This window comes from Pezoporus wallicus, unplaced genomic scaffold (assembly GCF_028554395.1).
Source record: "Pezoporus wallicus isolate ANWC-B61680 ecotype Strahan unplaced genomic scaffold, APGP_CSIRO_Pwel_v1 contig_3487, whole genome shotgun sequence".
Taxonomy (NCBI): Eukaryota; Metazoa; Chordata; class Aves; order Psittaciformes; family Psittacidae; genus Pezoporus; species Pezoporus wallicus.
In genome coordinates this window covers 1,485,176-1,512,223 of record NW_026636018.1, presented here as the reverse complement: position 1 = coordinate 1,512,223, position 27,048 = coordinate 1,485,176, and the positions used below count along the sequence as shown (strand labels likewise).

At 38.6% G+C, this 27,048-nt stretch overlaps 1 protein-coding gene across 4 annotated transcripts in view; it reads left to right on the top strand.

The window, feature by feature from the left end:
* Window positions 1-1,265: 1,265 nt before the first annotated feature.
* The window catches only part of MINDY4 (MINDY lysine 48 deubiquitinase 4), a 69,887-nt gene continuing 44,104 nt past the window's right edge, over window positions 1,266-27,048 (top strand). Inside the window, exons 1-9 of one of the 4 annotated variants that reach the window (XM_057398946.1) lie at window positions 1,266-1,458; window positions 3,649-3,768; window positions 5,264-5,472; window positions 9,181-9,439; window positions 10,497-10,915; window positions 21,405-21,463; window positions 21,680-21,789; window positions 22,940-23,056; window positions 24,852-24,940. In XM_057398946.1, the coding sequence (XP_057254929.1) occupies window positions 1,396-1,458; window positions 3,649-3,768; window positions 5,264-5,472; window positions 9,181-9,439; window positions 10,497-10,915; window positions 21,405-21,463; window positions 21,680-21,789; window positions 22,940-23,056; window positions 24,852-24,940 (1,445 nt within the window). In that variant the 5' untranslated portion in view covers window positions 1,266-1,395. The remainder of the gene's footprint in view (window positions 1,459-3,648; window positions 3,769-5,263; window positions 5,473-9,180; window positions 9,440-10,496; window positions 10,916-21,404; window positions 21,464-21,679; window positions 21,790-22,939; window positions 23,057-24,851; window positions 24,941-27,048) is intronic. The other 3 variants (XM_057398945.1, XM_057398944.1, XM_057398948.1) reach the window with 3 other exon arrangements.

Here is a 27,048-nt window from a genome sequence, read left to right as displayed (position 1 = left end):
CAGTGAGGCAATTTTAAGGGGCTGAAGCACACAAGATGCAAGAAGTACTTGGGACGACAGTATCTGCACAGCCTAAAAAGACCAGATAAGAGTCTAAACGATATAGACAACTACTGAATGTGGGTTAAAGAAAAGGTAGAGCTAGACTTGTTTCAGATGGCAGAGTTAAAGGGCAAGATGAATCAGTCAGAAGCTGAAACAAGGGAACTTTTAACCAGATAAGGAAAATATTATATGAAGAGTGGTCAAAGTGGACAAGGTTGCCTAGGCTGTAAAATCTCCATCCTGGCAGATATACAGTATCTTGCTTTGAGCAGGGTACCCAGCTACAATATCTCTCCAAACTAAATCAGATCCTCAAGCCTGAAGTGTTATTCACTACAATCGTTCCTGTTACCATATATTGTATTGCTGGCTAATGCAGGTGCAATCTGAATGGAAACATTCTATTGCTGAATGCTCCCACTTTTCTGGGGGGGGGGGGGAATGTTTCCCCAAACCTTCAATTGCTGAATGCTTCAGTGACTTTGCCACTATGAGAGATCAAGCTTAATCTAGCACCTGCAGTTTTCATTTGTTTGTTTTATACAAGAATTGAGTTTTACTAAAGAATATATACTGATCACCCTGAAGAAAGAAGGCTCCAGGGAGACTTCAGCACAGCTTCCAGTGCCTAAAGGGGACATCAAGAAATATGGAAAGAAACTTTTAAAAAGGGCATGAGGAGATAGGACAAGGAGGAATGACTTTACACTGGCAGAGGGATGATTTAGTAAGATCTGAGGAAGAAATTTTGCCTGTGAGGGTGGTGAAGCCCTGGCACAGGGTGCCCAGAGAAGCTGTGGCTGCCCCATCCCTGGCAGTGTTCAAGGCCAGACTGGACTGGATGGGGCTTTGAGCTACCTGGTCTAGTGGAAGGTGTCCCTTCTCGTAGCAAGGCAGTTGGAACCAGATGATCACTAGGGTCCCTTCCACCCCAAACTATTCTGTGGCTCTATGATATGGTTAAAAACTGCATTAGCACAGGAATAAAAGGTTGCTAATTAATAATGTGTCTGCTTCATAAGAAAAAAAAAGGGAAACAGTGCTTGACTCTGACTTAAACATTCCTTCCCCAAAATGTACTATTTAAAGCAATTACTGGGATGTTTGCCGCAGCGCTACACCACGATCTCTTCCAGTTCGAAGCCGCTCCTCGGCACCCTTCCAGGGGGAGGAGTTCTCCCTATTGCCGATGACACGTCTCCACAGCAACCCCCCCTACCCCGGGCACCGGCCCGCTGCGCCGTGGGACCGCGGCCATTCCGCCCGCACCGGGAGCTGTAATGCCAGGAGGTGAGAACGGTTTGGTAGACGGAGCGAAGAAAACGCACCCTAAGCACACTTTGAGTAAAAATGGAGAACTCCTTTGTGGAAGAAGTGGCTGCATCACTCATCAGAGAATTTCTCAGTAGAAAGGTAACTTGTCTCGATTTTCTACAGCAAGTTCAAATAAGAATGGTACATGAAAAATCTAAAGTACTAATAATAGACTGGGGAATGCTGGGGGGAGGGAGAGAGAGAGGGGAGAGAACGACACGGGACTTCTTCAGCCTTAAAAGCAGCCAGACATGAAGGGCAACGGGCCGGGGAGTATCGGCACTACATTTCCCACAAAGCCTTTCTATTGCTGAACGTAGAGGCCAGCATCCGCCTTGCTTGGGAAAGCCCGAGCCTCCCACACAACACGCCTGCAAAACCCGAGATTAAATCAAGAAACACAGTTTCAGGGTTGTTTTATTTATTTTCCTCAATAATTATCTAGCTTGCTGGTGTCGTTATGTTTTCAAGAAGCGCAGAAAAATTCCCAGGAGAAATATAAAAAAAAAAAAAAAAAATGCAAAAGGTAAATGGTTCTAGAGAAACTAGTAACTTTTTTTTTTAATTTTAATTTTTTGGGCTCATTTTTTGTTTTGCTCTTGATTTTAAACTTTTCTGTTGGTGCTGGTTTTATTGTGTGTTTTTCTCTCCTTCTCCATTCCCCCCCTCCCCGGTTCTCAGCAGTAGCTTGTCAGACAGCAACTTCTCGGGGGGGGGGGGGGGGGGGGAGAGGGAGGAAAAAAAATTATACTTTTCCCAAACTTAATGCTGTAAAAGGAATGTGGGACTGAGCATAAGAAAAGGCACCTTTACATTTCAAAGTGAAAGCACCAAGCACCCTGTACTTACCTTGAATCCTAAGGAAATGCTGCTGATGCCCAGCCCTGTCAGTTCTCCCATGTCAGGAATGAATTAGCTTGTACCAGAAATGAAACAGTCACTTGCCTTGCTAAGTGCTGCACAAGCTTTAATTTTCTTCACCTGTTTTGCATCCAGTCTCCAAATGCACATTTTCAATGTTTGCGAGCAAAGCTGATGCATTTGCCAACAGGATTTCAGATGCAGAATTCATTATTTGCCATTTACTGCCAGAAGAGTGAGAGGCTCAAATCTGTCAGTTCACAGATTGCAAAGATTTTTTTCAGATGAAAGACATACATTTCTGAGTTAGACAAATGTCAAGGTAAAACTGAATAAAAGCATAAAATGAAGGGGAATGCCCTACAGGTACACAGGCCATAGAGCTTACAATACTGGTACACACTTGAACTGCCACATCTGTTTTCTACAATAGACTCTGGAGTCAAAACAATAATCCTTCATGCTTCTGCATAAGCATTCCCCTGCTTCCCCATATCTTCAATACAGACTGGAGCCAACTGTGATAATGATCCTTTATATACCACAACTTATCCATCATTCCCTACATCTAAGCCATCAGATCCATGTGCAGAAAAATAAATCCTTTATTATAACAATAACCTGCCATGGAAGAAATTCAGACTTTCTGTTTCAAAACGGTCATCTGGTATTGTACCACTTAGAAACTGGTTTAATGCACAATAAATCAGGCTCTCCCTCCAGAAAGGGCGATGCCTGTACATTTTGTCTGTGAAGTGCCCATTTATGCTGACTAGGGATTCAAAGTAACTGAGAACATGTGAAGTCTCCAGACCAGCTGATGTCAGAGACATCTCAGTGATCTCCAACCCAAGACTGATCAGAGCAATTCATGATAAGGGCTCTAAAACCACTGACAGCTGGAGCACATTTATGTTCAGACTTTGTAATTACCCATGTCAGAATCACATCTATGAAAAGCTGTTATCACATCTTGATGGAAAAAAAACAAACACAGTGTTTCTGGAAGCATTTGTACCTGAAGCTCACATATTTGCTGGGGCCTTCATACTCATCAGCCAGCCTTATGAGGCTGTTCAGCAGTTGAAGTCACCTGTATGGAGGCTTTTCTTGTTTTGTCATGCTTAGTAATTTCCATCTCACAGCCAACACAGCCACCTTAATTATTTTCTCATCTGTGGGCTGTATTAAGGCAAGACTGTACCATTAAAGTACAGATTCTAAGGGTTAGCTTATTATTAATTACTGCCATCCAGAAGTTTAATATTACATCCAAAAAAGTCATAGGATCATAGAGTAGTTAGGAAAGGACCTTAAGATATATAATGCCAACCCCCGTGCCATGGGCAGGGATGCAAGTCAAGACTAAAAGATTTGTGAAGTGGTACTGTTGCAAGTAGTCTGATGTCTGACACTTTTCCTTCTCAGGGTTTGAAGAAAACCATCACCACCATGGACCAAGAGCTTCCACGTTCTGAACTTAGCATCAATAACAGGAACGAACTTCGGAATGTCCTGCATCTGCACTCCTTGTACAAACACAACAAGGTAAGGAAACAGATGCTGCTCCCCAGAATTGGGGATCAGATACCATGAAACTATGCCAAATATATCAAGACTGTAGTATGTCCAAATGAAAGAGAACTCCAGCTTTCATCTGGTTCTGCACTGCTGTGGATACACCAACAGTTCTCTAAGGAATGGAGAGCTCAACATCTAGGTGAGACTGCAGCTCATAGGATGAAGCCAAGAACCTGGCAGTTCATAAACCCTTCTACAAACTGCAACCTCCAGTAAACCAGGAGCAGTTACTCATGTTAGTACTTTTTCCATCATTTTGGCTAGATTATTCAATTGTGTAAGTACCTTTACATGCCCGTTTTTATTTGCAACTTTATTTAAGGCCTGGCAGACAAAATTATACTTCTAACATTTATTATTCTTTGAAATGCAATATAGACAGCAATATTTGATAAGAGGGACATCAGCGGATGATTTCTGTGAGGATGGAAGCACAGACCCAGAGGTAGAGTGTAAGCTGGATCATTTATTGCAAAGATTACACAATATTTATATGCTTCCAAGCTGGGCCCGTGCCTCCATCCTCACAATTTCCATTTCCAGTTCACTCATGACTTAAGGCACCACAATGCTTTTGGTAACCAGCATGAGGCTATTCTGTAATAGATGACTTCAAAAATATCTCTCAGTGTAGCTCATAAAAATTACAAAACAGTTTTGGTTGGAAGGGACAGTTCCAACCCCCCTGCAATGGTCAAGGACACCTTCCACTAGACCAGGTTGCTTAAAGCCCCATCCAACCTGGCCTTGAGCAGTGCCAGAGATGAGGCAGTCACAGCTTCTTGGGACAGGCTGTGCCAGGGCCTCACCACCTTCACAGGGATGAGCTTCTTCCTAGTATCTCATCTCCATCTCCCCTTTCAGTTGCATCTCCATAGAAGACATTGTAGTGCATTTTAATTTTTGTGTTAGTTTTTTTCTAAATGAAGCTCTCATGTATGCATGACACGCTTTCCAGAGTACTGCTGAACAACAGTGTAACAAGTTGAGTGTTGGCCTATAATTAAAGGGCTATCTTATGCACGTGTTAAGAGTTCTATAATCCATGCTTCTTACCAAGTGAAGAAATAAATCACAAATACTGAAGTCAGTCACTAAAAATCCTTCTTGTTCATTCTACATTCTCCTAAAGTTGACCGGGTAACATTAGAAAAGGTACATCCTAGCATAGTTACCATACTTTGCAATGTTTCACTAAAATAAGGAATGATTGTTAGCAGGTTGTTTTTTCTGTATCATGCTTACTTCATTTAACACAGCAACACCTTCAAGCTCTCTATATTGCCCAGCTCACATCTACTTTCTTGGATTGTTTGGACAGTCATCTATGTGATACACCCACAGGCAGCTAACCCTAAAAGTAGTTAATATATTCAGCTACTGTACAGGTATAAAAAGAATATCCTTAGACTAACTACCAGTTTCAGTAGTCACCAAGAAGTTTATTTCTCCTTTTGGACAGGCAAAGGAGAACCCACTGAAAACACTTCTTGAAATTATTACTAACTACTTCCTTGAGCACCGTGGGACTTCCCGAAGCATCAGTTCGAGTTCTGCTCTGTCAGCCCCTCAAAGTAAGAGCTCAACATCTCACCAACCCAACTTATCAGACGAGGATCACATGTGTGGGAGTGCTACTACACTCGATGAAAGCAGAACTCAAGCCCACAGGTAGAGTCTTCTCTCTCTTAATCTTATCCAGACACTATTTTTTTTTTTTGTAAATTAAGTAAGGTAAGTAGTATTACAAGTTTTATCATTTATACCTTTGGCTACAGTACCTCTTAATAGTTATCCTAGTAACACAAAACTTTTAAGTTTCCATATTCTTAAAATCCCCTATGCAAGCCACCCTTTAAAAATACATTTCTATTCCCTACCAATTGCAAAGACTGATAATCTCAATTACATCTTTCAGTCACTGAAAGATGTAACTGACATAGGAATTTAAGCTTTAACGTCTTACAAGTTGGAAATGTTCAAACTGATGCATACTCTGATGAGAAGCTAACCACCTGCACTCAAAACTACAGGTATATTCATGCCTTATATAGTTGAAAGCAAAACACACTATGTTAAATTCAGTCATTACCAACAATACAGGCTATTTTCATCTTGCAAAACACCTGGAAACACAAATAACCAAATATTCTGAGTGTACTTCTTAGTGCCTCACAGTGGATTAACAGCCCTAACTGTGCTGCAGTATAATGCTTTTAAAATGGGCACAAAGGAATAATTCATCTTCCCACCCCTCTCAGGGAATTAACTTGATTTTATTCCTGATATGAAACACAGCATGCTCCAACTAGCTAAATTCTAGAACAAAGAAAACCATTTTTTTTTAAACTTGATGCTACCAACTGAGAAGCAACACTTGAAGATGAAGCAGTTCAAAAGTAGCTGCTTCTCTTTTTCAGATACAGGAGCTTTTAGCATGTTGACAAGTGATTTTCCGTCTCCCTGACACTATCCCACATCACACTGCTTCCGAGCTTGCACATGCCTCATTTTCTCCCCCAGACACTGCAAACTGTTCCGTTCCTCCTGCGATCCTCGCCAGTGTCCGCAGACTTTTCTTGCTACAGCAAAACGCTTTTTATGGCGGAGGGACACACTAACACCCCGTGTAAACAGCAGCACCCAGCACAGTTAAACGACCAACTCCCGCGCCCTTTTACCGCCAGCAAAATGGAGCTCCGCTCTGTCCCCCCCCAGTTATAGCCCTCCCGGCGCATGCGCATTGGCAGCCGAGCGCTTTCCTCCGCTGCCGGCGGCGGCAAAGAGTGTTGGGTAGCTGTCCCAGAGTAGTGGTCATTGCGCCGGAACTGGTACCTTATGGGACTACTCCGCTTTAGACCGGAGGCCGCTCTATGGTTTTAAGCCTCCGCTGGCGGGGGAGGCGTGTGTAGTGTGATTGTTTAGTTCCTTCCCTGTCATCGTAAATGCACACACATGAAAAGAATTAAAGCCCTACACGCAGAAGCAGCAGGTGTGGGTGATGGAGGTGGGATACATCACGGTGCTGTGAGGAGTACAGTGCAGGTGCTGTTCCTCATGGGGTGAAGCATTCCCTCCCCCTCAAAAAAAAAAAACCCACAAAAAAACCCAAACAGATTTAAGGAAAATTGGAAACCAGGCAGTGAAAAGCAGAAATGCCCAACTTTTCATGTGTATGAGCTTACCAAGCCACCCTGGGAGCTGCCAGCTCCAGAGGGGGAAAAATCCTGTATTGACTTGCAGGTTTCCGTATAAATCCTGTGAGATTTTGTATGTGCTTTCTTGTTACTTCAGCAGCACCAACCTAACTGGTTATGTCTTCCCAAAGTGGCAGATGACAAAGTTGGCTGGAGATGCAAGGAAGGAAAAATGGGCTGAGTGGGTGTGACGGGGGAACATGGGTTTCAGGGTCTGTCCTGATAAAAATCAATATTTGTAGCTGATTTTTCTTTCGAAACCAGCAGAGAACCTGACCTTCACACTCCTGGGCAGGTGGCTCCATCTTTCCCTTAGATCAGGTCTCATTCCAGCCATTTTGGTGGCAAAGCTGTAGGAGAGGGCTGCAAAGCTTCCATAACAGTAACTGTCGTGGGTAGGTGATGAGTTAGCTTGGTCATGTCTGATTTTAGCCCACAAAATGGACCACTGAAAGAAAAATCATGGGAACATGCAGCTCTGTGATCCTCCCAGACATTTCCATCCCCTCTGGCCAAGGGTCTGGCCCCTTTGCCTCTGGTCAGGCATTAGCAGGTCAAACTGCCAGTGCCTGAAGTTAATTTTAATTTCAACTGTCTGGATAATTTTTAATAATGCTTTTAGGAGTAGAGAGTATAATCAGACAGGTACTCTTCACTTGTTACTTGTTAAAGAGTCTTCTCTTAAGTTACATCTTAAACTCTTTTTGAATGTCTGTAACAGTTTAAACAATCTCTGAGCTGAACCACTGCCCTTTGGCAGTGAGGGGTTACACGGTCTTAGGTCAGGAATAACAGTCCTCAAATGCTCCTCACAGAGACTTATCATGCTGCCTTCAGTTACATATGCACCATATCTTAACAATACGAGGCATACTACTTCAGAAACCAATTTTTAACTGGTTAAATGAAAGGAATATTTTTGTGGTACAAGGTGCTTCAACTCGTGGAATTTCTTTACTAATGGAATAGGATGAAGGAAAAGATCCTAAAGTGAAAAAACAGTTTAGTGACAGTTATCGTAAAGAAGGCTAACATTTTCAGGTTACACAGAATATAAATTTGCAAACTGACCCAAAGAGGTCTCAGTGAAGTGGGGGCTACTCAATAAAAGAACTTCCATTTAAGAGTAGTCTAATACTATGCAGGCAGTGAAACAGATCCTGATGAAGAAAGTTGGACTCATCATGATTTCTTAGGGGGTCAAATGATGACTTTCTTTTTTTCTTAATAAGAACATGATTTGTTAAAATATATTTCTAAGAAAGAAATGTGTATATTGTTGTAAAAATGGAGTTTCAGATCCATGGGATACTCACCTCCATTTCCGAAAAGCTTGTTTATAGCATTCTATAGGAAAAGGTGCAAATGTGTGAACTACACCTTCTGTTGCTGCCTGAAGAAAGAGGCTAAAGAATATTAAGAGGTCAGATGACAGCAGCATAGTAACCTATTGCCAAGGAAAAGCACAAATCATGGAATCATAGAATACTTAAGAGTTGGAAAGGAACATAAGGATCATCTAGTTCCAACCTACTGCCATGGGCAGGGACACCTCACACTAAGCAGTGTCACCCAAGACTCCGTCCAGCCTGGCTTTGAACACTATCAGGGATGGAGCATTCACTTGGGCAGCCTGTTCCAGTGCCCCACCACCCTCACAGTAAAGAACTTTTTCCTTATATCTAACCTAAACTTCCCATTTTAAGTTTGAACTGAAATACAAAAGTATATTTCTTACTAAAATGTTATACATTTGAACAAAGAGTGAAAGTGCCAGTAGTGTCAGTCTTAAGTTAATGATAAAAAGAGATGTTAGCAAAAGTGTTACTAAATTTTCAAACTGCCGAAACACTGAAGACAGAGGAGTAATGGGAATGGCTGGTGGTAGCTTAGGACCTGTTTGATATGATCTATATAGTGTGCTTTCTGTGATGGCATGGTAAATATCAGAAGCATAAGATTAGAACATTACAGATATTGTAACCAATTGTGACACATAATAATGATATTGAAATAGTGTCCTGAAGGCCTACATCTAGATGTGAAAAGTGATTATATTTGAGTACTGTTGCTAGATAACATGTAACTTAATGTGACAGCAGTGATTTAATTGAGAGATGTTTTCATTGATTTTATTGTGCATGATTTTGCTGTTTGAAGTTTGCCTTTTTCTGCCTTGTAGATATAATGTTGAGAATTCACTAGATAAAATCTTTCCATCCAGAAAACATCAACACAAAAGTGAAAAATGCCCCACAGGGGCAGTACACAACAGTCAGTTACTCTCTGATGGGGATAAGAAGTTACAAGATAGTCGAGAAGATTTAAAAGCAGCAACGGTTTCTGAAGAGCTGAAATCCGCAGTGAAGGAGAAGCCAAGGCCCAGGTCTAGTCTCATTGTCAGAGGAATGATGGCCGGACCAGTAGCAAGTTCACCAGAGGTGATTTTCAACACTTATAAAATACGTGGTTTGGCCATAGATTTTATGTATAACCTTTTGTGATAATGTAATTTGCAAATGATAATAAAATTACTTTTACATGTTAATCCATTAAATTGGCAGTCTGAAAATATGTGGTTAGAGAAGTGTTTTTAGTTAATGCAGAAATTCTGACTGTTTCAGATATAGCTACTGCATGCAAGTACCCTCTGTCTGTCTGTGATTTTAGGTTACAGGATTTCTTTATTAATTTTTTTGATTCTTGGTACCTCTTGATGGATTAGATTTTCCATTTTCCTAGAAAAATTGTTTTTATCTTTGTGATATCTATGGCTTTCAAAGTTTCTTTAGCCGCTGTTATCACTTTTACTATTTTTTAATTTTTTTTTTTTTTCCTTCCCAAAATCCCACATTTAATCAGTAGCAATTTGGAACTGACAATTACTTTTAGTTAGAAATATGTTTCTAAATTGGTCCAATCAGACAATATTCCATCAGTAAGTGCTTTCAAAACACAGTTGTAAAAGTCTTGCCTCTTTTTCTGCATGCTGCTTTTATCTGGACAGGAACTTTCCCTGTGTAAAATTAGGATTGTAACAATATGAACATTTTTGTTCTTATTTTTTTTCACAATTTTGAAGTTATCATTTAAATAATACCGAAGAGAATATGGAAGTTAAATTAGTTGGATTTTTATAAATATCTCTGATTTGGAAATAAAGACTAGATACCTGTGGAGGGAAATCTGTCTACTAAAATGCCTTTTTTTTTTTCTGAGTTGGGTACAACCCCTAAATTAAGGTTTTGGGAGTTATTTTGTTGATGTTCATTGGTAAAAGAAAGCAGTTTTTAACAGTGTGTAGTACCTTTAATAGTACTCAAATTTAAGTAAAACTGTACATCTGTCTTTTTTATAGTTTAAAAAAAAAATCTGTTTTACTATATAACCTGATTTCTAGCAATAAACAAATTTCTTAACTCAGAAATCAGTGATAGAGCTTTCCTTTGTTTTCATGTTTATGTAAATTGCTAAAATTTTAATGGTACTTATTTCTAGGATCTGCAAAAAAGGAGGCTTTCAAAACGATCCACTAGCATAAGCAGCACAGCACAGTTCAAGGCTGAAGAACATGAAGGAAATGACCTGAGTGTCCCAGGTACTGATTTTCAGGAAAGCAAAGGATCTTCAGCACAAGTAAATATAGGGTTCACATCAAAGGTTATGTCAAGTTTACACACAAGTTCAGCCTTTGAAAAACTAAGAACCATTCCGAAAGATACAGATGACTCTTTTGCCAGTGCGCTCACTGAAAGAGAGAGGACCAAGACAGAAGAAAGAAAATCACTTCCAAGCTTTGGTACAGACAGCAATGAGAAAAGCCTTAAAGTGAGTGCCCCTCACAGACATTCAGGGGCTGGAAGAGAGAAGAGAGAAAGATCCTTCAAGAAAAATGAGAGTCGGTTGTCAGGCCATAGGTAAGAATATTTGTAAGACTATCATACCTAAAAGGTTGAGGAAGTCTGATGGAGGACTAGGATTGACTGAAGTATGCCTTCTGATTTCACTGAGGGGGAGTGGCTTGAAGAGGTGAAGATACTGAAAGAGAATTTGATTTAACTTACTAATTTTTGACATCCCAAACCACTCATGACTCCTTTCTTTGTTAGTGGAGGCACCCTGGAAGTGCTGTTTTCTGTTTACTGCTTCAGAAGGAGCTAGTTACTAGTTCAGACTTCAACCAGACTGGATAAAATTCTTTGGGAAGACTGTGTCTGACCAAGAAAGCTTTTGTACTAGCTTCACTCAGCTAGTGAGTTGGACACGCTGACAGTTCCTAACTTACGGAGCAGTAATTGTGGAGTACACAGAAAACGGGAAGCTGGACTGAAAGGGAACTCCCCCAGTGTACTGTTTTGTGCAGTGTACTGTGGTACTGTGCTCCATTGCTATAGTAAATGACTTGTCCCTGGGAGTGTTCCAAAACCATGTAGACAAGGGACCCTAGTGACATGATAGTGGTAGATTTGGCAATCCTAGGGGAATGGTTGGACTTGATGATCTTAAATCAACCTAGTTGATTCTGTGATTCTATGATTCTATTTGAAATACTTTCCTTCCTTCCTTCCTTCCGAGGACTGGTTTGTTTTCAGCAAGAACAGAAGAGGGAGCTATTTCCTAGGCAGAGTCCACCTAATCTGTTTTCAGCGTATAATGAGGGCATTCCTGCCATTCGATTTGAGTTAAAGCCAGTAGAGCGTTTGAATTCAAGCTGAGCTCTGAGCTCCTGAAAACTCTCACTGAAATCACTAGGGCTGCTGATACTCCCGAAGTTAAGTGGAAGTAACAGAGAGTGGAAGGGAGCCTCCGAATAAACACTGATCATTACAATATAAGGCCTGGCTCTTGCAAGATTTTTATATCCCTTTGGCCAAATCCTGCAGTGTTTGAGAGCCTTTCAGGATTTCGCCAGAGTGCTTGAGCATTTCGAGGCACAAAAAATTACAATGTCTTTTTAAATTAAATTTTAAATTTAATTTTAAAAATTATGTGGATATTTGTCTGGATCCTTTTCCATTCTCTGTTAATACCCGACACCTCTGACATAAATGCTAATCTAAGTATTTAGATGAGTAGCTGAAAATCTATATAGGGTTAGCCACAGCTAGTTCATTCCGAGGCACCTCCAATTCTATTTTTGTTTCCTGTAGAAAACTGAAAATATACAAGTGTTATTTTTCCTTCCATTTGCTGTACTTTTCAATCTCTTTTCTCATATAAAAAAAAAAAAAAAAAATGCACACAGGCAGGAGGCATTCATTGTTTCCATATGAGAAAAAAAATAAAACCACTGCCACGCTTCAAAAGACTATGTTATTGTATAAATGCTAAGTAGCTGAGTGGGCAGAAATACCTGTCTGTATGTATGTCCTGGGGAAATACAGGTCCACGGTATTTTTGACTCACATGTTTTAATGAAAGAAATGATCGTGCTTTCTTTTCATCAACTATCAAATTCTTAGCTACTGCATGAAGTGTGTGTGGCTGAGAGGCCAGATTTGTGACTTGATATTTCAGTCTTATAGTATCAACATGAAGCTAGGCCTCTGAATACCTTATTTCACATAGAAGTTTGTCCTCATTACAAATTGGAGGTTCTTTCTTCAAGTAATTTTGATTTCTTGACTTGGATTTCTGTGATGACCCATATTAAATGTTTACCTGCAAAGACGGTCTTTTAACCTGGGCAGAGCCTTGAATGGAAGTGGGGAAAGGTTCCCTGTTACTTAAATATCTTGAGGTGGGGTCAATCCTCCCTTGAGCAGAGTGGTTGGACCAGATGACCTCCAGAGGTGCCTTCCAACCTCAACCCTTCTGTGATTCTCCTTAATGCTGAATCCCCTATAAGGAGGAAGTATTTAGCATTAGCTGAGTACACAGAATAAAGAATGAGGGTCTGTATTGAAATGGAATTAATGATCTTTAGGAACTGTAAACAAATAAACAGTTGTTAAATTTGATGCCAGACCTTGGATTAAGATCTTTCTATTGCTTTTCCAGAAAAACCATGATAAATAGTGAGTTATTTGGGAAGGCTAAATAGTGTTAGAAGGTCAAGATTTCCCCATGTTCACTAGCTTGAACAAACAAAATTGGGGAAAGGCAAGCAAAACCACTTCACAGCAGTTGAGAAAGGGTTCTTTTGTCTCAGCTACAGAGGCATACTACAGTTGTTGCTTATGCAGACTTTGAAGTAGAAGAGCTCTATGAGTTTTCCATGTCCCTTAATTCTATCAATGTGTACTAGTGATGTGGAAACCCTCCAGTTGTCAGCTGGATAGTTTGTGAGTAAATCTGGGCTGGCCAGCTGCATTTTGACTGGGCAGTTCTGCAGTGTAGTGGAACCACATTATGCTGAGTTAGATAGATACTGTCTGGAGACCTCAGTTTCACTTCTGGTAGTTAAGAAGATGAACATATTGCCATGTTTGAACTTTTAGTTTCCCTCCCCAATTCCAAGAAAAATAGCATAGAAATTACAATCAGAGCACTGAAAGAATAAAAAGGTATAAAACTGGAATCAAAGATCCAAGGGAACAAGAGGTCTTAGCAATCAAGACCTGAAGTTAAGGATATTTTGCCAATTTCATAGAAATTAAAAGGGAATGGCTATCATAAAGGCAAAACGAAACGTGAATATTGTTACATTAGAACAAAAATTTCCTCCTGCCATTAGTGAGCAAAAGCATACAGCAGTGAATTCCATTGTCCAAAGGCAGAGATCTGTAATACAGTTTCAGGAGCAAGGAAGCTAATTGATTCTGCACTCATGCTTTCGTTGTGAACAGTCACCCTACTTATCCAGTTCTTCTAATTGCATCTGCCATACCCTCCTTTGCCTTGCCATCAGTCTTGGCTACAAAACTGAATGTGAGCTAGTGGTTTCCTTTCAGAAGCCTGCCAGTACAGATGGGTATTTCAGACAGGAGGGACAGTTTTATGACTGTGTAGCTTGGCTTCAGATGCTTTTTCCAACCAAAACCTAAGTATCTCTGATGCTCTTCATCTCCACCACCAGGAAAGTAACTGCCAGTGAGTTCAGAGAATTTCTCTTCCTACAATAGTCTCTCAACTGAGTTCACTTTTGCTGAGCACTCTTTAGTGGTTCCCAAAATATCACTCATTATTTGGTAATAAGCCTTTTTTGTAGCAGTGCTCTGCATTCTAGCACAAATAGGGTAGGGTTAGTGAATTGCCATAGATACCAAGTTCCTTAGTGGAACATTGCTCATATTTCATAGAATCTTAGAAGTTACAGATGGAAAAGACCATTTAAGGTCATTTGTTTCTATGGCAGATTACTCATTACTCTCTATATATATTTGCTGTAATACTTTTTCCAAGGGTTTGTCTTGTCCCGTCTTAAATGACTTAAGTGACACCTCTCCCCTGAGAATATATTCCAGCATCTAGCAGTCCTTAGCCTGAGGAATTTTTCCCTTATATTCACGTTACATTTGATTTTTTTCTGCCCTATTATCCATAGATTACATTAGTTTTTGACTGATCTTTCTGTTCCTTGCTACACGTTTGCCTATGTTCTTGTTATTCTAATTCTTCTTATTATTCTAATTCTAATTATTATTCTAATTCTAATTATTCTAACTATTTTTCATGTTCCTTTAGGCATTTTTTGTCTAAAGCTTGTATCATCTGCTTGTATTTTTATCTTTCCTGATCTGAAATGTTGCTGTTGTTTTTCTGTTAGGTTGTATTGATTTGTTTTTCTTCCATGTATTTAAGGACCCGTCTAACTTTGTCACACTGTGATTCTCACTAATACAGGGTAAGAACAATCACTTTCCACTCATGACATGATTCCCAGTTTTATAAAATCGTATTAGCACATTTGTCACTGCAATTTATCACAAGTATATGCCTTCTTACCTACAGTCTCGAGCACATTGAATGCAAAATGTCTCCTCAGTGTTATAGTGTCTCTTCCTCCAAAATGGTCTTTGTAGTATCATTCTGAAGCCAGTTTAATCTTCTATAGTAAGGCAATATGTGTTCCTATAGAAAAGTTGTCTCCCTTCAAATCCCTGCATTTCTGTGTAAGACTGACAAGGAGTGAATGGCTTTACTTTGCTTTCTGAACTACCTATGTCTTTCTTCACCCTGAATTGAGACCAGTACAGGTGAACCCATTGTATTACTGAAAATTCCTGCCTTTTCCCATTTACATGTTCCATCAAAAAGTCTCTGAAAATTCACTTTTATGGAGCTGGGGGATCCTTAGAGGAAAACAAAATACTAGTTTCTTAAAAGAAATCCTTTAAAGCCTTTAAAAATATTTGCAGGGTTTTGTTTTTTTTTGTATTCTTTTAGATACCTGAGACTTTCAGAATAATATTTTGAAAGTGCTGTGGTCCTTAAAGTATTAATATTCATGCTTTCTGTTACTAACAGGAATAAAAAAGCTTATTTTGTATGTGAGGTTCAAACCTATACCTGTCACTTGTACATGATTGACTACCTAAAACTGCCAAGATCCTCTCACATGTTTTTATCCTGAATCATTCCTGGCCTCAAGCTTTGCTCATTTACATTAGAACATTAGCAGAGAATGTTGGCCATGAGTTTCTGAGCAAATTCAGAGCAGGATTTGAACTTCCCTCCACCAGTATAGCCAACAAAGCAGAGCACAAGCAGGAGGTTTCTGGACTGCACTGATGATAACTTCCTGCCACAGGTGATCAAGGAATGTTTTCCTGTGAGAGTGGAAATGCTGGAACAGGTTGCTTAAGGTGTCTGTGGTGTCTCCATCCTGGAGACAGTCAAAACATGGCATGGCCTTGAGCAACTTACTGCAGTGTAACCCGCTCTGAACAGAAGGTTGGACTAGCTGAGCTCCAGAGGTCCCTTCCAAACTGTTATTCTGTGATTCTGAACTCATGACAGAAATAAAAGCGCCAAAGCAGCTTCCCTCTTTTAAATATGGGCTACCATTGAAACAGGAAAATACAGTGCCTAATGAAGGTTCATATGTGAACGTTGGATTTCATAAAGAATACTAAGCAACATTCCAGTTTTAATTGTGATTTTTTTTTCAATAAAATTGAATTTCTAACTCAAAGGAAACAGAGTTCCAGCAAAGTTATGTAATGTACACTATTTACCCAACAGTTATGCTTGGCTCCAGTCTTTTCTACTATGCATTTTGGTATAAAAATAGGTTTTCTAGGAGTAGCGAATTCTGTATTGTTTGCCCAGTGGGCTGTAATATTTCACTGTTATATACAAAATCAGTGTGTCGGATGAGATTGCTTTGTCTAAAATTATATCTGTCATTTTGGTAGTAATAAAATTTTATCCTGTGAGATGTTGAGCAGTTCCCAGAAGTACTCATCACCTTGATAGCTTATTCTGTGAAATGAAGTCTGAGCTCAGATAGCTGCACTGGGGAGCCTGTTTAAAATCAGTCAGAAAACCCCAACTGATTTCAGTATATGCAGGCACGCTCAGTGACATGCAGTGTGTATGAGCAATGTCTGAGGAATTCATTACATTTTTCCCACTATGAGAGGAAGAGGATGTATTGGGCAATAGTGGCATTTCTAGGAAATAGGAGTTTAGTCAGAGTGCAACATTTCAGATAAAAGAATGGAAAGGAATGCAGAGTTGGAGCAGCCTAGTAGTAAATTACCTTTGCATGTTTCCTTCCATCTTTTTCTGTTTGTGATCTGTGCGTAGCACCAGGCATTGTCCTTAGCCACATGAAGAGGCACATGGCGTCATCTCAAGCTTTTGTCAATGCTGTGGTGTGGCTTTATAGGCAGGAAGCCCAGTAAGAACAGCGCAGTCGGCACCTTCCCTGAGAGACTACCCAAACCCTCCTGGGTTGTGCTCAGCTGCCAGCTGGGGAGTAAGTCTTTATTTGACTCTTGCAGTTGTCAGTCAGAAGAACAGCTGTCAAACAAAATGGGATTATCTTTGGGAAATATGGATTTAACTAGCCCATGTGCAAAGAGAGAGAGAGTTTGAAGTTGCTAAATCATACAGTAGTGAAAACCTTTAAGTATCTAGAGTTGCATAACACCTTTTATAATATAATACTTGGACCGGAAAAAAGAATCTAAAATAAAAGTAATAAACTAAACTATTGTGACTTTTGTTTTGTGCCAATGGATTTATGGCATCATAGCGTTCAACATAACATCTGTGTGTGCTGCCATTTGCCCTTTTAGTATTTTTCCAGCACCCCATAGGAAGAGGCACTTTGCAATTACTGGAAATGACAAATGGCATCCTTTATTTTTGGAAAGGATGTAAAACTGGAGACGTCCAGCCCATTGCCTAAAATGCATTCAGTCAACTGAGAATTTGCCTTGTTCATGCAAACACAGAGGGGCTCTAGATCTTCTCAAATGTAAAGCAAGAACAGACAGTGCACATCCTGTTTCGATGGTAGAGCTTCACACCATTTCCTTTCACTGTGTCTACATACTAGCATTAGAGAGAGTATGGTAGGAAGCAGCATAAGAAATTACCTCCCACTTAAAAAGCAATCAGTTGTTTGCAGGTAGCACAAGGAAATATTGTCCCCTAGTGTGTTACTCTCCCTAAGATTACTTTACGAGGACGTAAAACCTCTCTCTACAGTACATGTGCTCACCAATAGGCTGTTACCCGTATTAATCTTTTTTTGTACGATAAAATGAGATAAGAGAACTATCCTGCTCCTCAGTGTAAGCTTTTGTCTTCTTCCAATTTAACACTTGATATTAACTTTGAGGAAGAGAATTTATTTTGCTAAAATGTGTCAGGTTACAGTGGTTTGAAATATTAAAAATCTGAGGTTTCTGACAGGAAATGTAAGGCCACAAAAAGTTCACATCCTCAAAAATAAATGGCCTGAAAGTTGAAGCCCAAAATCAGACAGAGTGGGTACTTCATGTATGACAAAACACCTCATCTAATATGAACTGATAAAATATTGAAATCTGGGAACCCTTCTCAATGCCTTACGTAGTGTCTCTTAGCTGGTATCTTGTAATCATCTTTAATGGAATCTTAGCTCCCTGTTTTATTGTACTGATGCTTGTTTATGTTGCTGTCAACTGTTTTGAATTGGTGAATGGTCAGTTCACAAGAGTGGGTACTGTATTTCTTGAAAATTCCAGTGTGGGGATTTTACACCAAAAAATCTGGTAGACAAGAGTATGAATGAAAAAGCTACACTTTTATTAAAGTGGGTCTGGTTTTGTAGCTGGAAGATAAATATTCATTCACTGCCTAGGAGAGAGCATTCTGTTCAGGTGAGCCAAATTCATCATGCCATTCAAACCATCTTGTAGCTCAACCTGTGATTATCATCATATTTTTCTCATATACAAACTTTCTCAGCAAAGATGTAGTTTTCGTGAGTTTTCACGACAGTGACAACTAAGAAAATTCAGCAGGACAAATGCAGATTCGTAAGTGAGCTTATTAGAAGTGCCTCTTTCAATGGCAGGTTTTTCATTTACCTTTTTCATATCTGTCAATGAGCCATCTTTTAATGAGTTAATTTTTCATACTGATAATGTGCCAGTTGGGTCACATGCAGGTCTTAACTAATAGGGCAGTTTGGAGTAATTAAATGTGTGAGCTCTGTAACCTTTGTCAGCCAGACCTGTGAGCACGGCAGAATTTATATTAAATCTTCTTGACAAGGTCTTTCTCCCACAGAAATATGTTGCCTCCTATTGATTATTTCCATTGCTTCTTTACAATTGCTTTTAATAATTCTGTTTTTATAATCTTGCCCTAGAGCAGTGTCAACCTGCAGTGAGTATAATAGCCTTGTTTACCCCTTTGCAAGTAGTAACAGAATCTAATCGTTTTCTTACCTACTCTGCAGATCTTACTCATACACCAAGAATGTCATATATGTGTATGGCATAACAGCATGAGACTGGATGATTTCATTGTGATTTCTAGGCATCCTTCTGACCCTAAAATTATTATGCAGAAAAGACGTATGTCCAGTAGAAAAGCTTTTGTAATCAGGCAGTGAAAATAAGTTTTACCAACAGCCAAAGCCACTGATGATCAGTGTTTATTTTTTAAGCCACTTTGCTTATTTGACCTCCTGCGTACGGCAGTATAAATAGGAAATTGAGGAGTATACATGCATTATTGTTCCAAGAAGTGCTTTCTCTGTGAGTTCAGCTATTCTGCATAAATTCAATATTCTGCAATGCATGAAGACCAGATAGGAATGTTCAAATATTTGGAGAAAGTACTGTATAGTATGTTTATAATGAAACATATTTTTTTCCTGTCCCATTTTTCTGCCATGAGGGATGGCTTCCCCCTTCCTAAATATTCTAACTGTGTGGTTTTATGTGTACAATAAATTTTCCTGGAACAGTAACCATATGCTGAAATGGAAATTGCAATAAATGTTCCGACAGTGTTTTGAGAAACATGAGTTCCCCTTAAGGAGGGAACCTACACCTGCAAAAATACCCACTTAACCAGAAAGCACCCTACATCAATCTTCAGTGTCAGCTCTTTCCTCAGCTTGATGGGAATTCTCAGCCTTGAGAATTCAGAGCATTTTGCATCCTGGGCTTGGTCCTTCCTGGAACGGGTGTAGAACCAAAATCATTTAGACTTTCCAGAAAGCAATAATATTACAAAAACTGGTGCCAGGTGAGCTATATATGAATTGTACTGTAGTTTTTATTTTCATTTATAGATATTTTCAGGTAATCTATACTGAGAAGAAGTGTTTGGGACAACAGTGAATCAAGGGTGCTTGTAGGGAGTGATCTACATGCCTAAACATAGGCATATAGTGCTATTTGAGACTGTAAGGTAACCAAGATATCTAATGAAGGTAGAAGATACGATATGGTACCTATAGAAGACCCAAGCCATCCAAAGCTGCAACTGAGTCCACATAGGATCCTGTAACCTGTAGTGCTGCTTTCTTAAGTGTTAGGAGTTCTGTTCTTCTCAAACTACATTAAAATGGGTTGACCTAGGAAGAAACCATATTCTCTAGGAAACAAGAAACAATAGTGTGTGATCTCAGACAAAACAAAAATGTGGACTGTCGTTATGTCTAAGAGCAGTTAAATGACATGAGTATTGTCCTGAAAAACATTTTACTGGCAAATCACTGGGAGAGATGAATATACTAGCAAGTAGCTAGCAGAAAGAAATCTCAGCTGAAATTCAATATTAGCAAAAAGCAAGGGGAGAATAGATTGTATTTTAAACTATAACACAGTCAGCTATATTAAACTCTGTATCACTTTAAAAGTACTGTTATATTCACTGAGAGCTCAATACTGCTTGTGCCACTATACAAATTTGCTCTCAGTCCTCTTATTTATAGTGACCTGCTGGACTTCCTACTTATTTTTACCACCCTATTAATGTGGATGATTCATTTCCATTCTATCTTTTCTGAATTGTGGCCATCCACATTTCGTTGCATAAATCCTTTATAGAGAAAAAGTGTTTCTTTTCTCATAGTATCAAAGACTATCACTGAGAAAGGTGCCAGAATGCTTCTAGACTGGGGAAGTCCTGAGTGTGATATGTCTGTATTCTGGTTTTATTAATCTTTCGCACACTGAAAAAGGAAATTAAGTTAATGGAAAATATGTGATATGACAGTAGTTGTTGCTATAATAATATAATATCATGCATACAAAGAATGTTGCTGAGGAAATTATTACATACTACTTTTGAAAGACTGTCAGTGTAATACCTTTTTTCCCAAAGCAAAAACCAATGATGCAGTATTGCTCTTTCAAAAGAAAAAGAAAAAAAAAAAAAGATGGCCATTTTTTTTTTGCAGTAGTTATTTGAAACTTTAACTTGGTTATGAATTCATTTTAGTACAAATTTAACAGGAAGAATAAACCCACCTCATCTCTGAAAACCTAGCATTCTATTTAAATTCTGACTTCACAGCCAAGAAATGCTTAGTCCTTTTAGTAGTTGTTTATCTGATTTTTTAACTTGTTGTTTATGTAATATGTATAATTAAATCACAAGGGCAGTTGTGAATAACCACTACATATAAGTGAATTAGAAAAGGGCCTTGGTAAAGGACTTCAGTCTAACACCTATTCCCACTTATATTATTTGGATATTTCAGTAAGTTTAATGACTAATTTGAATCTCATCCCGATTCACCCTCGGGGATGTAAATTTTATTTTATTTCCTGATTCTTCAAACTGAGAGGCAGTCAAATATATGTGAATATCCTTACTTAAAATGCAGGGCAGTCTAAAATCTGCCTCTGTGTATGAGCCTGCAGGACCTGACATATACGAAAATCACATAAATGAATAAAATATCTTTACTTGGGCATACTCCATGTTTCTTCTTGTTTATTCAAACAGCTTTTCCTCATTAAAAGTGAACATTTAGTCAGTCATTTTTGATTAATTTTCCTGTAGGAGGTCTCCAACATCTACTTGCTGTAAAGAAGACCAGATGAAAGATGTCCTAGAATTAGGTAAGTTATGCCAGGCTTCAGTTTGGCTTTTACCATCTTATTCCTCAGAACAGCTGTAGCCAAATACATATGAGTCGCTTCTTTTGTAACTTTTAGTTGATTAAGAGAAACACATGAAAGTGTTAATTCTCATATTCGTGACCCCCTGGCACTGAGCTTGCTGATGGAAGTGATTTTTCTCATCCAACACATTATATGATTTTTTTTTTCTTTCAGTTGATGTTGAGGCTGAAGAAACAACTGGAGAAGTTATTAAAAACCCGGATCTTTCGACACTGTATATGCTCCAAGTAGTATCAAAGGCAATTGATATTTCTCTTGCAAAAGTAAGACTAACAATGATTGTAAATACAAATAGATGTGTGAGAATGTTATTTCAGCCAAGTTAGTCAAACCTGCAACAGATTACTCTGTGCTGCATGTTCGTGTGTGATTTAACATGTGCTGTATTCATTCCTGACTATACTCCTTATTTGGCATTCAGGACTAAAAATAATGGAGGGGTGACATTTAAAATTCAGAAAAATACCAGAAGAGCATGCCAGAATGCATCAGCCCACTTGAAGTACAGATAATAGCTTTAATTAAAGAAGCTTGCATTGTCTTATTAGTGCCTGTAATCAGATATTTATGTGCTTATCATCCAGTCCTTTTAATTGACAGTGGTTCAGAAGTAGTTTGTTATTCCCCTATCACTGTTTCTCCCTTGCTTATCTTTCTTATTTTGAGCAGAGATGGAACCATTATTACTTTTAATATTTTCCTTCCAGTTCAGACAGAGGAGAGAAAAAAACCCTCAGATTAAAAATAAGGAGGGTGCCTTCCAATTTCTTTGCTAGATCAAAGAAGCCCGAGTAACTGTACAAACACTGAATAGCCTGTGCTTATGTACTCTGCTTTACTTTAGCATTAATGCAATTTCTTCCGTTTAGCTATTCCTCAGTAGTAGTGGTCTGCAGGTTTTCAGGCCAAGATCTTGATTTGGCATATGCTGATGTGCCATCCGACTACAGCAGTCAAACGTTTGAGTAACATTTATCTTATACCAACAACTTTAACAGGCAAAACAGGATGCCTTTTCTCCATGTTGTGTCCAGTAGGGTCCTTTGTTTTCCCTAAGGTAACCATTAGGAGGGGTGGCTTTACTAGCTGTTAAATTTAAGGGAATATTCTGTAATGCTTCCATGTGAAACTGTACCCCAGACAATCTGCATAAAGAATTTCCTATGCTGAGCAGCACACAGCATTATGAGTTGAAGGAATATTGCAGGAAAAGGAAAAAATTGCTCCTTTTCATTTGAGTGTTACTATTTACGGTATGTATGAAACAGAAAAGGGTGGTTATAGTGAGTTAGTCATTAACCTTCCACACCCCTCCTTTCCTTTCTACAAATTTCTGTAAGAAAACATACCTGTGATTTGGATTTTATTAAAAATAAGAACTTTTTTCTTGTTTCTTTCTTTTTTTTTTTTTAGGAGTTAAAAAATCTTTTGTTTGGCTCTAGTCTTTGTTGCTTCAGTGAAGAATGGAAAATACAGAATTTTACATTTAATAACATACCACAGTTAAAATATGGCATTGTGCAAAAAAAGGTACTGTAAATTACTTCCTTAAAGTGATCTTTGCTTTTCACACTGAGTTTACAAAGGCTGTGTGTTTCAGCAGTTTAAAAAAAAAATAAAAAATAAAGGTCTTCTAAAGACTCTTCTCTTTCTTTGACTTCTCTGGTTATCACTGGATGATGTCACCTTGTCAAGTCCTGTTGGGAGACTTGAGATGGATGGAATATTTCTGAGGGAATCTTAAATTAACTGCAGAAAGTGTGCATGTGTGTGTGTGTGTGTGTGACAAGGAGTTATTTGTAGGGAGAAAGACAAGCCACTTCAGCTGAAAGCTAGTGGTGGTAAAAGAATAAAAGGGTGTAAATCAAGAGTCGAGTTTAAGAGAAAAAGTGTACATGGGGGTAATGTTTAACAAGCTTAAGATGGAGCTTGATCTGTCTCAGAATGGGGGACATAGTGAGAATTGCCTGCAGTTCCTGGGAAATCACAATGATATTTTTGCTTCTTAAAGATGTAGGGGTCAAATGATGGGGGTCACATGATGGGGGCCGCATCATTCCTAACGTGAAAGGGAACAAATGCCCCTGCAGTGTCACTGGGACCAGTACACTGGAACTGCTGGTAGGACCACCTCTTTTGCAGCCATGTTTCTGTAATTCTGGACTGCAGCCACAAGATGCCAGCTCCTCCATAAAATAAGGTTTTCATCAGTTCTAGGCATTATCTACCTAGTGGTAAAAAAACAGCGTTAGAAAGGAACCATGACAGTAATGTTCAGTGGTCCATAGTAAATGTTACTCACTGGCCATTAAGTTCCCTACTATAAATTCCACAAGAAGAATAGTAAATCAGCATGTTTTGCTCAGATGTGTTTATTTCATATAGTTAATATATTCCTCTTCACTTTTAAATTAATTTCAGTTGAACAATTGTTTGATTCTCTTCTGCATTAAGTTACTGTGGTGCTATAAGAAGATGTTTGGAATGGTTCCTCTTTTTTGACTGAGAGGCTTTCCCTAGTGGACTGAAATAATCCTTGCTTTTTTCCTTAATGTATTTCAGATGATTCACTCTTTAGTTATATAAGTAATTATAGAGTTAGAGTGTGTGTAATATAAATGACAAATTGGCAGGTATCAATACCTATTTTGTGATTATAGGACATCTATTTTCTGGGTTGCATACTGTGCATACTGCCTGTATCTGCAGGTCTCATTGCAGGTCTGATGCTCTACCTAGGACAACCTGAGAAATAAAATCAAACCACAGACTCTCCAGAAAACTTGCTGGCTGGTCCATACTTTCTTATCATTGTTGTTTTTCCCCAGTGAGGTAGATGGCTAGTGCAAAGAGCTATACAAAACACCAAAATCTTTGGTTAGTGATTTAAGTGGGAACTTGAGAGGAGGCACAATGCTCAGAGGAGGTAAAAGGGCAAGGCATATTTTCACCATTTGGAAAACAGGTTTGATTTCTCTTGGGGATGTTAATGTAAGCTGTGGCTCAATAGGGATCAGGAGATCTTTCATTTGTTTGCATAATCACAGAACAGATTTTAAAAAGACTTTTCTTTGATGTTATAGATGTCTAGGCATTTTCAGGAAAAAAATAGGTGGAAAAAATCAATACCAGTTAGTAACATTGATTTTCATTGGCTTGCAAAAAAAATGTAATAGAGTAAGAGAGGGCATGACAAAGTCATGGATGAAAAGACAGATGAAAGAATAGCTTAAGCCTGAATGGAAGGACATGGATTGCAAAAGTTTTCACCAGCATCAAAAAGCACAAATTGTTTTGCTCATGGAGTGTCCATTATTCCCCTCAGGGTGGCCCATGTGGAGTACTGGCTGCAGTTCAAGCTTGTGTCCTACAACGGCTTATTTTTGCAGACAGTAATAGGAATAAAGACATTCGGTAAGTCAGCAACTGACAACAGAAATATTTTCCATACATAAGTAGAAATTTATTTTTCTCTGCTGCAGCCATTCAGGAGCCTTTTGAGTTTGAACTTGTTGAACTTCTCTTTGAGAGAGAAAGTAGCATATGATTTTCTTTTATTTACTTCCCTTTCAACTGCAGTAATTTAGAGGTTGATGTTTTATTTGTATAATTACTTGCTTGTGATTAACCCAAGAACCTCTTAAAAAATCCAACAGCTTGAATTGAGGCCAATGAAAATTATTTAACCTTGAGATCTCATGGAGATGTAATTTCAAAGAAAATCTGTTGAGGGTTTCAAAGACCATGAAATTTATGCAGGTTTTGACACTCAGAATCTCAAGGAGGGTGAAAAATTAAACTTACAGCTATAATTTTTTTTCTTGCTACTGTGTTCAATCTTTCATAGTTGAACTCCAGAATAGAATTTGAATTTAAATTCTGTGTGTATATTTTCTACTTACTTAAAGAAACATCATTAACTATTGCTGGTACCAGGGAAAATTGCTTGGACTGATATAACATTAATGTACTTGTCACTTTGCTAAAGGAGCAGGGGTCATTCAATCAAATGCTAGAAAATAATGTCTAAAAAGTTTACTTTTATTACCAGATTTCTTGTATTCACCTTTTGTTCTCAGTAAGAAATTAAGTCCATTACGAAACAAAAAAATTTCTCTAAGCTTTCCTGTGCTTACAGGCACAGTTTGTTGTACAGGCATAACAGTATTTTACTGGTTTATGCGGCCACCACCTTGTATTATTTGTGGATAATACACTGACACCAGTTTAGTCAGAAGAAAAGCTTTCAGGCTGAGATTGTTCTTGAACTTCATTATCTTGCAATGTAAAAATGTTCATCATGTGTAAAAACTCACCTTAAGTATACACTTTCCTTCTTGGAACTGTTTAGGACAGTGACAGGGTCTTTGTTGATTTTCCTTAGTTTTGTCTGACTGGCACTTAATGTTTATTAATTGTTTGAGCTTCTTCATCAATAATGGAAAGAAACAGGCACCTGTAGAACTTCATTATTTGCCTTCAACACCCAGGATGGGAAGTGACAATTAACCAAAGGATTATCAGGCCCTATAGGATCTACACATGTGTCCAGGTCCAGGAATGCTGGTGGGTAGGCAGTTCTGGTACAAGACAGCTAATAAGCCGTTAGGAATGTTTAAAACCAGGCTTAGAGTCTATTAAATAAATACTGAAAGTTTTAATGTTACTGCTGTTGGCTAGTTATTAGTTTCACTGATGGCTTGTGGACCCCAAGACACAGGCTAAATAAGATGCTATGAATTCATTACTTGAAAATTGCCTGTTCCTTGAAGTCACCTAAAGGCAGTTATCATAGGCTGACAAAGAGATAGGGTTAGTAGTATAACACCTGTGCAGAGAGTAATGTGAAGTTAATTCTACAATGTTAAGCAGTTCAGTTTTTTTCTTCTGTTCAATTCTTTCAGTACATCACATCTGTCCATAATTCATATGAAGAGCCTGCTGATGAGAGCACACTTTTTTAAAGTGAAAAAATTAGCTGGCAAAATTTTATTAGTCTAATACAGATTACAATGGGAGTGGACTTCAAGGCAGATTGAGGCTCATGTCCACATAAAAGAAAAATTCAGAAACTTCCATGCAAGAAAATCAGCACGTTTAGATTTTAATGCTAAGGAATCTCCACAGAATTCACCAAAGAATTATTTCTGGTGTGAAAACCAAGAATTTGTTTCAGCATGGAGAACAGCTTTGATCATCTACTCCTTGGTCCCTTTGAGTCTCAGGTCATCCTTAGTAAAAATAGAGATGTTAACCTTTTCCTCTTTCAACATTATTCAGTGATCGTAAATGTCATAAAATTATGTGGCACCCAGATAAGTTGATTGAGGCCTGATTGTTTAAACTATAAGTGTCCCAGCTCCTGCCAGCTACAACTGATCCTGTTTACATCGCAATATTTGCCTCTCCTATTTTCCCCCTGCTATTATATACACAGTTTTAAAAGATTTTGCTTTATTCGTGAGATAAACATTTTTCTTATGTTTGCCATAGGCAGAAACTTAGGCAGGCAGAAAGAGAAG